At 40.6% G+C, this 13,509-nt stretch overlaps 1 protein-coding gene across 5 annotated transcripts in view; it reads right to left on the reverse strand.

The window, feature by feature from the left end:
- Nucleotides 1-13,509, reverse strand: part of ARMC7 (armadillo repeat containing 7) — a 40,840-nt gene that overhangs the window by 23,525 nt on the left and 3,806 nt on the right. For 3 of the 5 annotated variants that reach the window (XR_008916414.1, XM_056817176.1, XM_056817178.1), the window contains exons 1-3: nucleotides 12,102-12,208; nucleotides 9,277-9,438; nucleotides 5,078-5,221 (exon numbers count right to left, since the gene is read on the reverse strand). Coding sequence is in view for 3 of the 5 variants with exons in the window: in XM_056817176.1 (XP_056673154.1) it covers nucleotides 5,078-5,221; nucleotides 9,277-9,367 (235 nt within the window). In the remaining 2 variants the exon portion in view is untranslated. Of the gene's footprint in view, nucleotides 1-547; nucleotides 738-5,077; nucleotides 5,222-9,276; nucleotides 9,439-12,101; nucleotides 12,209-13,509 lie in introns of those variants that run through there. The other 2 variants (XR_008916415.1, XM_056817177.1) reach the window with 2 other exon arrangements.

Here is a 13,509-nt window from a genome sequence, read left to right on the forward strand (position 1 = left end):
TTTCCTTTTTCTCTCTCTCTCCCTTTCATTTAATTCCTCATTTGTATTAATTAAAATCTCTATAAAACCCAGTTGACTTGGGTATATTTAATAATTGGGAATTTTTCCCTGGCAACCACCTTATATTTGATTTTAAAACAAGACACTGTCTTGAAACCATGTTTTTTGCGGTCACAATTTAAGGCAACCACTCTATTATCTGCCACAATTTATGTCTTCCATTATTTTAATCTCTACAGGTCACACAGCTAGGAAATGTCTGAAGCCATATTTGAACCTAAGACCTCCTGTCTCTAGGCCTGGCTTTCAATCCACAGAACCACCCAGCTGCCCCTGATGATACATATTTTTAACGAGGGTATTGTTTTTCTTTTGTTCTCAGTTTGGGTTAGTGGGTGGAATAGGCAGGAGAAAATGCAGATCTTTGCTGACTGAAAAGAATACAATTTAACTTTTAAAAATTTAACTATTTGATTCAAGCATTCTAGCAAGACACAAGTTGCACTTAGTACCTATGATGGCAGATGGATCATTAGGGTCTACTTACTCTCTTTTCTCTGTACTAGCTGCTTCACCACTCTGAAGGTCTGTGTCAGTGTTTCCTCTACCAATACTGATGACAGTCCCTGTGCGACTTAACAGATGGTCTCTGAGAGATGCTATGGATGAAATTCATTATCTTCCAGCTGCCTGGTGATGAGCCTCTCCTTTGTGAATTAATTGTCAGGTGTCCTAGTCTTTAAGAATTCAGGAGTCACTTCCATGCCATAAGGATATATTATATTAACACTTTATGTCTTCATCCCTCATATTTAATCAGTTGCCAGATCTTGCTGTTTTTCATTTCTGAAACTTGTCATATTCAGATTCTATCTTTCTATTCTCAGTTATCACCTAGAGCAGTAATGGGCAACCTTTTGAGCTTGGTGTGTCAAAATTTGCCAAAAAAACGAGCATAAAGTGGGTGGTGTGTCACTTTGAGAAAACCATAATTTTGTGATATTTATAGTTTAAATAACAAAAATGTATAATTGTATTTAATAAACCAAAACCTAATTATTTAACTTAACTGCTTAGTGACTTCTTTGTTCATCTGACAGTTGGTTTCTTTTGTTGGTCTTGATATTATTTAACTTGTGTGGGGTGCCATGAACTAAGATAAGTGAGGGGGAGGGGAAGTTTAACTAAGTTGCCTATTAGTGACTTTTTTGTTGCTGAATTTCACTGGCTAACTTCAATTGAAGGTTGATATTTTGTACACATCAATGTGAATGTACTCAAAGAATAAGATCTCACAAAAATACATAGAGGGTAAAATTGTGAGTAAAGGGGGCAGCTGGGTAGCTCAGTGGATTGAGAGCCAGCCCTAGAGACAGGAGGTTCTAGGTTTCAATCTGGCCTCAGACACTTCCCAGCTGTGTGACCCTGGGCAAGTCACTTGACCCCCATTGCCTAGCCCTTATCATTCTTCTGCCTTGGAGCCAATACACAGTATTGACTCCAAGACAGAAGGTATGGGTTTAAAAAAAAATTGTGAGTAAAGCCACTGCTATATTTTTCAGGGTGCTAAAAGTATCTGGTAATCAGTTCTAGGCACTTCTCCCTGCCCAGTCTTTGGCAGTCTGGGTACCACCCCACCCCAGCTGCTGTGAGAGCAACAGCTGCTGCCTGCATGTGCTCCTCTTCCCCGCCCCCGTGGGGGCCCCATGCATACCAGCTGCCTGGCATGTGCCACCTGCTGCCTGTCCCCTGCCCCTGAGGCCAGCATGAGGAACAGCGCCCCCCACCAGGCCATGGCTGTGGCCATGTCTGCACAGCTCCTGGGCCCTGAGGTGCTGAGCCTGCATGCGCCATCAAAAATGGCTACATATGTCAGTGTTGACATGTGTGTCATAGGTTTGCCATCATGGACCTAGAGGTCTTGTTTGATACCTTAGTGATTACAGCAATGAACTAGAGTCAAGAAGACCTGAGTTCAAATCTGACCTTAGATACTTGCTAGCTATTTGACCCTGGACAAGATACTTCACCTCTGTAAATGGGGTTATATAGGTTATTATAACACCTATCTCAAGGTTGTTGTGAGGATCAAATGAGATAATACTTATAAAGTGCTTTGAAAACCAAGATAGCTTTCACTATTACTATTAATGGGCAGTTAGGTGGCACAACAGATAGAGTAACAGGCCTGGGAGTCAGGAAGACTCATCTTTCTGAGTTAAACTCCAGCCCCAGATGTTTCTGAACTGTGTGACCCTGGGCAAGTCATTTAACCCTGGTTGCCTCAGTTTCCTCATCTGTAAAAATGAGCTGGACAAGGAAATGGCAAACCATTCCAATATCTTTTGCCAAGAAAACCCCAAATGGGGTCATGAAGAGTGACATAACTGAACAACAACAAATTCAGGTCCTCATCATCTTTCACTTCAATTATTAAAAAACTCTCCCAATTGTTCTGTCTTGGTTCTCCCCTCATTTTAGTCTATCCTCCACACTGCTGCCAAAGTGATTTTCCTCAAGTATAGATTTGATCATGTCACTTTCCTACTGAGTAAACAACAAGAGTCCCTGCCCCCTTCCCGCCCCCCTCCCCCTCTAAAATAACATATAAATATCTGTTTCACTCTTTTTTTTTTTAAACCCTTACCTTCCATCTTGGAGTCAATACTATGTATTGGCTCCAAGGCAGAAGAGTGGTAAGGGCTAGGCAATGGGGGTCAAGTGACTTGCCCAGGGTCACACAGCTGGGAAGTATCTGAGGCCAGATTTGAACCTAGGACCTCCTGTCTCTAGGTCTGGCTCTCAATCCACTGAGCTACCCAGCTGCCCCCTTATTTCACTCTTAAAACACCTTTACAACTTTGCCAAATCCTTTCTGCCTGACTGGATGCTCCTCCTCCTGGTCTTCTTCCCTTTCCTCACAAATAGCATTCCCAACTTTATGCCTCTGCATGTTCCCCCAGGCATGGAATGTCCTCTCTCCCCATCTCCACCTCCTGGAATCTTTTTTTTCCTTCAAGAGGCTGCTCAAATACCACCTCCTAAATGAAGCTTCTACTCCTCATTCCTCTCAAAAGCCTGTGCCCTCCTTCTCAAATTGGTTTGTATTTAACTATTTTCTATTTCTTCTCTTTCATCTTGTAGATTCCATTAGAAAGGAAGCTCTATGTGATGGGGAATTATTTCATTTATTGTATTTTTATCCCCAAAACATTGCACATAGTGCCTATATAATAAATACTTGCTGATGGGCAGCATGCTGGAATCACATGCTAGATGCCCAGGCTATGGTATATGTTTTGTTTTTACTATTGTAAACTCTGTTAATATGGGGGTAGGGGGTAGGGTTTAAACCTTTCATTACAAATACTCATGATTTGTGCAAGGCAGCTATGTAGCATAGCAGATAAAATGCCAGGTAGGAAGACATAGGTTCAGGTCTGGCTTCAGACACTTCTTAGCTGTGTGACCCTGGGCAAGTCACTTAACCCCAACTGCCTAGCCTTTTCAGCTCTTCTGCTTTAGAATTGATACTAATACAGAAAGCAAGGATTATTTTTAAAATAATAAATACAAATACTCATGCTCAGAAAGCTCATTAGGAAATAGGTGTATGACTGTGGGTAAGTCATCTTTTCTGAGCCTCAGTTAAAAAAGGGTAATAAACCCCTTTGTATCCCACATTTGTACCTCACCACTTTAAATTAGAGCTCACTCGTCCCATGGACCTAGGCATATTTTGGGGAGAGAATATCCTCAGGTTTCTGAGGGAAATGATTTGTACCAAATGCTCCTACTCTATCTTCTCAGTAAATACTTTTGCTAAAAGCTAAAAAAAAACAAAATGGGGGGGGGTAATAATAGGGTTGTTAGGAGGAAAGCATTTAAGTGCTTTGAAAATGTTAAAGTGCTACCTAAATGCAAATTATTATTAAGTAACATATATTTATATGACACATTGACTTGAACAGTAATTTTACTTTTTCAAAGTTTTTAAAATCTTTTTTTGGTCTAGATCTGTAATTCCTTCCTTCCTTCCTTCCTTCCTTCCTTCCTTCCTTCCTTCCTCCCTCCCTCCCTCCCTCCCTCCCTCCCTCCCTCCCTCCCTCCCTCCCTCCTTCCTTCCTTCCTTCCTTCCTTCCTTCCTTCCTTCCTTCCTTCCTTCCTTCCTTCCTTTTATTACTTATCATATCCCTTCCCTCTTCTCTCCCTGGATAGCCATTTCTTGAAACAAAGAATAAAAAAGGAACAAAGGAAATAAAATAGTTTAGTAAAATTAACAGATATACTATAATTTCATCATTTCCCTTGGGTGGAAAACCCCTCCACAGATGCAGGTCAGTAATCCTCTGTAATCAATAATCTCTGAGAGATGTCAGAGATAATGATAATTTAAGTTACTTATCCAGGATCATACAGCTATATGTCAAAAGTGTCAAAAGCAGGACTTGAACTTGGGCTTTTGGGGCTTTTTTTTTACTTCCATGCCATGAAGTCCCTTGTTTTATTTTATTTTATTTTCACACTATCTTTCTAAGATAGGCAGCAAGGTGGTGCAACAGATAGAACACTGGGCTTGAAGTCAGAAAGGCTCATTTTCTAAAGTTCAAATGTAGCCTCAGACATTTCCTAGTTATAACCTGGGCAAGTCACTTAACCGTGTTTGCCTCAGTTTCCTCATCTATAAAATGAACTGAAGAAAGAAATGGCAAATCTCTCCAGTCTCTTTGCCAAGAAAACCCCAAATGGGGTCACAAAGAATTAAATACAACTGAAAAACAAATGAATAAAAACATCTTTCTAAGATAAGCAGAGCAAGTGTTATTATGCCCATGTGTCATAGGTAAGGAAACTGAAAGCAATGGATGTCATCCTGCATAGGTTGCATAGAGAGATAATGCATGGCCACCATAAGTAAAATGGTGTCTTAACACCACAATCAAATTATTCAAGCTTAACAGCTTGGGCAAAGAAGAATTCAAAGCTCTTCCAAAGCAAGGGTGGATGGGGGCAAGGGCATAGTGGGAAATACAAGTGAAGTTAGTTATTCTACTACCCAATTCCAAAGACACTTTACCGATTGCAAATTCCACTAATGTATCGCTGTCTTCACTCAGTACATCAAGGAATAAGTCCAAAACCTGTAGCTCCCGGAGATACTGGTAGTTGTTGGGGTCATATGCAAAGTTTGCTAGATTGGCCAGGACCTGCTCCTTGGCTTCTGTAATGGAAACAAACATTATTAGGCTTCAGAGTAGATTATGGACATGGTCCCTTGAGAGAGAAGAGAGGGAAGAGTCAGTGACTTTTTCTCTTCATTCCAGGAAGGGAAATATCAAAGTTACTTAAGAGTCAAAATTGGCTAAAAAAAGTTTTAACTAGGTTCTTAGGGTTGGGGTTCATAAACACTCAAATGTTCAAAAGAACAAGGCTGAAAATCTCAGCCAATATGGAGAGTGAGAAGACCTGTGCAGCAACTTATATACACAGGTGGGCAATGTTTGCATTTCTGACACAGTTGTGGAATTATTATCTGAATATCAAGTGTAGGCTGATCTAGAAAAGAAGGTGATAGAACTAGAAGAACACTGCTCTAGATTTGAGGTTGTGAGGGAGAAGGAATGGTTCCTAAGGGAAAGAGAAGTCACCAATGGTCAAAAAAAGGATATGGCATTCTTCCGGGACATCCTTGTAAGGATGATGGATGATGGAAGAGTGTTATATAGGAAAAAAGAGTTGTACCATTAGGATTATAAAAGATTTCGAGCTCTTCCTGAAGTGAGAGTAAGATGCTGAGGAAAAAGAAGCTAATTGCCCTCCAAAAGAGAAAAGGCAAAGCTCAAGTAGATTATGTTACCAAGGACAGGGAAAGAAGTGAAGGCAGTCATAATAACTGGTGATTTCCTACTCACTATAAATGAGATTGGCTAATTTTTGACCTAAAAACAACAGAGAGGTGTGTTATCTTCGGGAAGCATGAATGCATGAGACCTTCCCATGACTTATCAAAATGGATAACAATTCCTATAGGTAAAAATCCACGTTGAAAGGACCCTAAAAGGAACTCCTCTCTTTTTGCTAAAGGCAAAGCAGCTAATAAATTTTTTAACTTGCTTTCATGAATTCCATCCTTCAAAAGGTAGAGAAGGAATCAATTAAGAGAAATTCTTTTTTGGATCTGAATCTCACTAAAGGAGAGAACCTGGTTGTTAATATGGAAATGATGGGAACCCTGGAGGGAAGTAAACACTCCATCCTAAAGTTTCTAACAGAGAAGAAATCTAGGCATTGTCTGACACATGCCCTAAATTTGAAGGAGATTTCAAAGGGCTCCAAGAAAAGAGAAATAGGATCCCTTGGAACAAAATGCTCTGAAGGAAAGAAGCTTAGGAAGAAAAGGAGGAGATGTTCAAGGAAATTCTGAAGATTCAAAAGGAAACAACTAATCAGAAAGAAAAATGGGATTTGCCTCAAGGAAAAGGCTGGGTAGAGACCTGCTCCTTATTTATCTGTAAACAAAAACTCTGTTAGGTAAAGACATCAGCAAACTCTAGCTATTGGACTCCAAAGCAAAGAGGCTAGGGAAAATTTGTGTGGGCATCTCAAAAGGTGAGAACTAGTTTTCCAGTGATCAAATAATGAGTAAGGAATGATCTAAGTCTCAAAATATCCGCCAATGGGGACTGACAGAGGAGGTCCTAAGGCCAAGCTGTCAGACCAGTCAAAAAAAGGACATGACTGCCTTTATAAACAAGAGAAAGAACTCACTCTCTTCTTCCTTAGGAGGCCAGTGAGCCATTCTTTGTTAGCAGACTCATATATCTGTTAATAAACTATGTTATTCCCAGATAAATGGACTTACATTCTTTATTTGTTAAAAATCTAAACACTACTGTCTGAAGAGACTGATGTGCATACACAAGGAACTCACCAATCAACTTAGATTTAAGGCTAAATTTACAAGAGATGGATACAATGACAAGTAATGGAGAATTCATATAGCATAGTTCTGTGAAAAGAAGATCAAACAACCTCCCTATTTAACCAATGAGGAAATTGAGTTCAAGAGATATTAAGAAATTTGCCCATGTACACATAGCTCATATGTGGCAGTCAGGGTTTGAATTCTTCCTACTGTTTTAAAATTCTAAGCATTTTCATCAACATCTTTAAGAGCTGTCTTTCCTTATCTTTTTTCTTTAATTATTTTTATTACACATTGTTTTTACTGTTAACAAAAAAAGAACAAAAAACCATTAGGAATGCTAAAGCTCAGAAAGAGCTGATCCTTTCTAGGACATTTCATTCATTCATTCATTTTTTTTTTAAACCCTTACCCTCTGTCTTAGAATCAATACTGTGTATTGGTTCTAATGCAGAAGAGTGGTAAAGGGTAGGCAATGGAGGTCAAGTGACTTGCCCAGGGTCACACAGCTAGGAAGAGTCTGAGGTAAGATTTGAACCCAGGACCGCCTGTCTCTGGGCCTGGCTCTCAATCCACTGAGCCACCCAGCTGCCCCCTCTCTAGAGCATTTTAGTTGTCTTGGGAGGAAATGGAAGATCCAAGAAGGGATAGAGTTTTTGCTTGGGGTAGATTAGAGCTGCTCAGTTATTAGTTTGCTTGTTTTTTCTACCAAGGAGAATGGCCTTTATGATGGAAATGACAAAACAAAATAAACTAACAGGAAGTAAATCCCCAAGGTAATTAAGGAGATAGCAATAAAGCACCTTGAAAATTCACCTGGCCAGGATGAATAGTTGCAGATATGACTGGGAGAGATGCCACAGATTGGGGAAGACAGGCAAATGTTATTTCCCTTTTCAAGAAAGAGAAGACAAAGCCTACACTAGCCTATTGGGCTCAATTTCAATTGCTGGGAAAATCATAGATCAGTTCATTGAAGGAGATAGCTCATAAACATCAAGAAAGGGAAGTGGTGATTAGAAAGAGCCAGTCTTGGCTTCATTAAGAACAGTCATGCTACTGGACTGGGAGGACCTGGGTTCAAATGTGACTTCAGATACTTCCTAGGTATGTGACTCTGGGAAAGTCACACATAACCCTGATAGCCTAGCCCTTGCCACACTTCTATCTTAGAAAAGATATTAAGATAGAAGATAAGAGTTAAAAACAAAAACAAAAACAGGTTATGCCAGACTCACCTTATACTTTTATTTTTTAAACCCTTACCTTCTGTCTTAGTATCAATACTATATATTGGTTCTAAAGCAGAAGAGAGGTAAGGGCTAGGCAATGAGAGAGTTAAGTGACTTGCTCAGGGTCACACAGCCAAGAAGTGTCTGAGGCCACATTTGAACTCAGAACCACCAGTCTCTAAGACTAGCTCTCTATTTATTTACTGAGCTACCTAGCTACTTCTACTTCATATACTTTCTGTTGAGATTACTAAACTGGTAAATGAAGGGGAATGGTGCATCTAGTAATGTTTCACTTAAACTTTTAGCAAAGAATTGGATAAAGTATCTCATACTATTTTAATGAAGGAGATGGAAAGACATAGGTTAGGAAATAAAAATTGGTTAAAAAATGAAGGGAACAAGGGCTCTTTAACAGTATATGTCTTTCTCAAGATGTAAGAATGGGGGGGGGGGTTCTTAGGCTGAAGGACCTAGCCACCACCAATTAAAGATGTCTTGAGATGGTCACGGGAGGGGCTGAATAACGAGCTCTTAAAAATCTATTTATTAACCAGCCTGAAGAAAATCATGGAGACCTATATCATTTTCTCAGTGCTGGCCAAATCAATAAACCTGATATAATCGATGAACTTATATTCTTACCTAAAAGTGTGTCTTTTGAGATAATTTTAATTGTAACACACCTTACAGTTATAGGGAGTTGTCTAGGTTACCTAGCTAGTATGTGTCTAAATTGTTTTTTTTGTTTTTTTTAATAACCCATACCTTCTGTCTTGGAGTCAATACTGTGTATTGGCTCCAAGGCAGAAGAGTGGTAAGGGCTAGGCAATGGGGGTCAAGTGACTTGCCCAGGGTCACACAGCTGGGAAGTGTCTTGAGGCCAAATTTAAACCTAGGACCTCCCATCTCTAGGTCTGGCTCTCAATCCACTGAGCTACCCAGCTGCCCCCTATGTGTCTAAATTGTAACAAAATCAGTAAAATAAAATAATGGTATGTGAGTTGTTTTTTTTTTCAGGTGGGGGGGAGCAATGTGAGGGGGGTATGGGGGTCAGGAGGAAAGATGCCAGATTAGGTCTGTCAGTTCTCTCTGACTCTGTTTCTCTTTCTCTCTCACCTTGGCTTGCTGTCTCCTGGAACTCGGTGACCAGTGCCTGCAGGTATTCTAGCCGTCCTCCCTCTGGCACCACTCGAGGTTTGGGGTCCATTGGCAGAGTATTTTGGGGAACACATTAAAAGGTGTTTGTGAATAAGCAGCAGAGCTGGACAGGAGGACTGTCTATAAAGAAACAGAGAATATCATGAAGGAAAAGGGGAAAGATGTGAACCACTGTTATAGGCTCTTATGCAGTGAGATGGACAGCTAAATTGGTCCCTCTGAAAATATATTCCAGTGGCACTACAATTAACTAGACCCAGAATTGAGTAGGAGTAAGAATGTAAGTTAGGAAGTAACCCTCCCATAAAGGAAGGAAGGGAGGGAGGGAGAGTGGAAAGAAAGAAAGGAGGGAAAGAAACAAGATTATATTAAAATGTCTATTATGTGCTAGATAGACACTAAGTGGTTTACAAATATTATCTCATTTGAACTTTTCCAGGGCCACAAGGGTCCTATTCCTCCAACTCAGTTACAAAGTTAATTGAGGCAGGTAACAAAGAGGATCAAAGATAGTGTATAGAAAAGACTTTAGGAGCTATCTCATCCAACCACCCTCATTTTACACATAAAGATGAGATTCACATTAGTAAATGACTTGTCCAAAGTCATACAATGATTAACCATTAGTAAAATCATTGCTGTCACATTCTCTCCTTTTTATACCCTCTCAAGCCTTGGCAATCTGGCCTCTAACCTTGTCACTCAACTGCAAAAGCTCTCTCCAAAATTAAAATGACCTCCTAACTGCCAAATCTAATAGATTTTAGTTGTTGTTGGGGTTTTTTCTATTTTTTTTTCCTTTTTGACTTCTCTGAGGGGACTGGCACTGTGGGTTTTTTTTTTTTTAAACCCTTACCTTCCGTCTTGGAGTCAATACTGTATATTGGCTCCAAGGCAGAAGAGTGGTAAGGGCTAGGCAATGGGGGTCAAGTGACTTGCCCAGGGTCACACAGCTGGGAAGTGTCTTGAGGCCCGATTTGAACCTAGGACCTCCCGTCTCTAGGCCTGGTTCTCAATCCACTGAGCTACCCAGCTGCCCCCTGTGGGTTTTAATAACCCAGAAATTGTTTCCCTTCTATCTGACCACCTCTTTTCAATCTACTTTTCTGGGTCATCATCCATACCATGTTTCCTGTGGGTGTACTTCAAAGCTTTGTCCTGAGTACTTTTTCTCTCTTTATAGTTTCACTTGGTGACCTTAACTGTTCTTATGGGTTTAATTATCTTCCATATACAGATGTAATCTGGACCTATATATCTGGCCCTACTCTCATTCTTGATTTCTTATATCTCTAAATGACTATCAGATATTTCAACTTAGATATCCCGGAGACACAACTATTCTCTGAGTTATTCAGAATTGAAACCTAGATACTATATGGGATGCCTAACTCTCTCCTGTCATATTCAATCCATTAAGATTTGTTAATTCTACTGTTGGAGCACCTCTCCCATACATCTTCTTTTCTCCTCTGACATTGCCATAACTTTGGTGTAGGCCCTATCATCTCCTCAGAATTGTTGCAAAAGTCTGTGGGTTGGTTTCCTTTTCTCAAATCTCTCTCCACTCCAGTCCATCTTCCACTCTGCTACTAAAGTCATCTTCCTGAAGTGAAGGCATGACCATATCAATTAACTCCAAGTGACTCTCGATTTCCATGATCAAATATAAAATCCTCTGGTTGACTTTTGGAGCCCTTCACAACCAGTACCCTTACCTACCTTTACAATTTTCTTATTCCTTATTTCTTATTCCTTATTTTCCCCACCTACTCCAATTACATTGACCAAAAGACATTTCATTTCCTGTATCAGTGCATTTTCTGATGAACTGAGCCTCCCAATGTTTGGATTTTTTTCCTCATTTTCGGTTCCTAATTTCACTGGCTTCCTTCAAGTATCAGCTAAAATTCTACCTTCTTCAAGAAGCCTTTCCTGGGCCCCTTAATGCTAATGCCTCCCCTTTGGAGCACTTCCAATTCATTTCTTATATATCTTGTTTGCTCAAAGTTAAATGCATGTTGTCTCCTTTAGATTTCAAGCTCCATGAGGGCAGAAATTGTTTCTACTTTTCTTCATAGCCTCAGTACTTGCCACGTGCCTGCAACACAGTACTTAATAAATGCTTGTTGACCCGACTTCACTTTGCACTGGCTGTCCTTCATGCCTGGAATGCCCTCCCTCATCTCTACCCTCTTGCACTTGTTTCCTTCAAAATGTCTTTCAAGCATCACCTTCTGCAGGATTCCTTTCTTGGCTCCCCCTCTTTCCCATTACTTAATTAAAATACAATAAATTGTAATTATTTTGCATACACTTAGGTACCTATTCCATCCATCACAACCCCTACTTCACCCCTCATTTTATGTCAAAGCACTTTGAAGGATATTTTTCCCCTCTCGGTATTATTCCCAGTGCCTGGCATCTAGGAGCTTAATGTTAGTTGCCTGACTGATTGAACCTAGGTATTTCGCTTCTAAAGCTAGTGTTCTGGAGCAGGCCCTTCTCACCAGCACACAAGGCCTTGGTAAAGACCAAAGCAACACAATAGAAACAATTTCCGGAGTTTCAAGGCTCCTGGCTCGATTTCCTTAACTCTCACAATGGGGGGAGGGGGGAAGAGAGAGAGAAGAGAGAGCCATTTAGGCAAGCGCGTACGCACAAGCAGTGGGCTTCAAACACAGGGGGTCCCCTATATCTGTCAGTTTCGGGATGGATTTAGGGACAAATGAAGTACCCTTAGGGATCCCAGACCACTAACACAATACTCCACACAGACCTACCTACTCTGCCCAGCTCTTCCGCTTCTCACAGGCGGAAGGTGTCTCTGATCCCGCCCCCAGATTGACGGAAGGGGCGTGGCTAAGCACCGCCCTTTCCAGATCCCCACGGAAGAAGGGGTTCCTGCGTGAAGGCTGTCGAGATGAGAGCTTACTGGACAAGCCCGGGGTTTTTCGGGTTTCAGAGCTAGAAGCCGGGCCTTGACGCCAGATACGCCGAGCTTGGCGCTTGTGGGAAATTGAGAGCGGGCAATGATAACAGCACCTACCTCTCAGGAATGCTGTGAAGCTTAATTAATTTTCAAATATTAATCCCAATTAAAATGAATATTTGGAAAGCACTTTGCAAACCTCAAAAAAGGTTATATATATGTATATATATATACTATGTATTTACATATATATATATGCTACTTATTATGATTTGTTAAGCACTGTCAGCTCAGCATCCTTGCCTTTCTGAACACACAAATCTATCATCCTTCTTGGTGCATTGCACAAGCAGCCCCCTGCCTTGTCTGTCCCTCCCTTCATTTTTTGCCTCTTCCAGTCCTAGTTTCCTTAAGATCTCACTTTCAGCACCATTTTTTACATGAACTCTTGGCTTTGAATGCCTTTCCCTCTTCTTCCCCACCCCCCACAGCTAAATTCTCTTCCATTCATTTTGTATGAGGGGGTAGCTTCTAGAGATGGCTAAGCAGCCTAAGGAAATGTTTTCAAAAGTTGAGGCTGAGCCTCTGAAGGATGTGATCTGATACCAAGAGAAAGTCTAACTCCAAGGGAGTGTGGTAACTCAAGAAATTTGGAAGATTAATGAAGCCTACCCCCCCCCCCCCTTCCATTTCCCCTCCTTCTGGTCTCCCATGGGTAGGTCCCACTTAAGCCCTTTTCGGGCTATTATAACCGAAATTTGCAACAGCAATGCTCAGCAAAATTGCTTGTAGCCCCCTTCGGCACCATCCTCACATATAGATCCCTTCGGCAGGTGGTTCTACCATCTAGGGCAGTCAAGGTAAGACCTTGTCCCCAAATCCCTTTGCCTTTTTGTTGTTGTGCATGTGTCTCAGCCCTGATCTACCTGCCTGGTTTCAAGATAAAGTCCAAGATCTCAAGTTTACTCTAGCTCCTCCTTCAGAAATGCCCTTGCATACTCCCATCATGAACTGGTGGACTCTAGGCTTCGGATAAAATGTCTACCATCTCCCTGACAATTCAGATACTATGCTTATATCTGTGCATTTTTTAAAAAAATTGGAAACAATTTTATGAACTATTTAAAAAATTTCCCAATTAAGAGTTGCAATGGGATTTGAATCCATTTGTTAAACACAGAAAAAATGCAATTTGTTTTCAAGATTAATTGATATCAGGAAAAATAGAAATTTTCCAGCTTAATATAATTTTTAAAACT

This window comes from Monodelphis domestica, chromosome 2, assembly GCF_027887165.1.
Source record: "Monodelphis domestica isolate mMonDom1 chromosome 2, mMonDom1.pri, whole genome shotgun sequence".
In the NCBI taxonomy this organism is placed as follows: Eukaryota; Metazoa; Chordata; class Mammalia; order Didelphimorphia; family Didelphidae; genus Monodelphis; species Monodelphis domestica.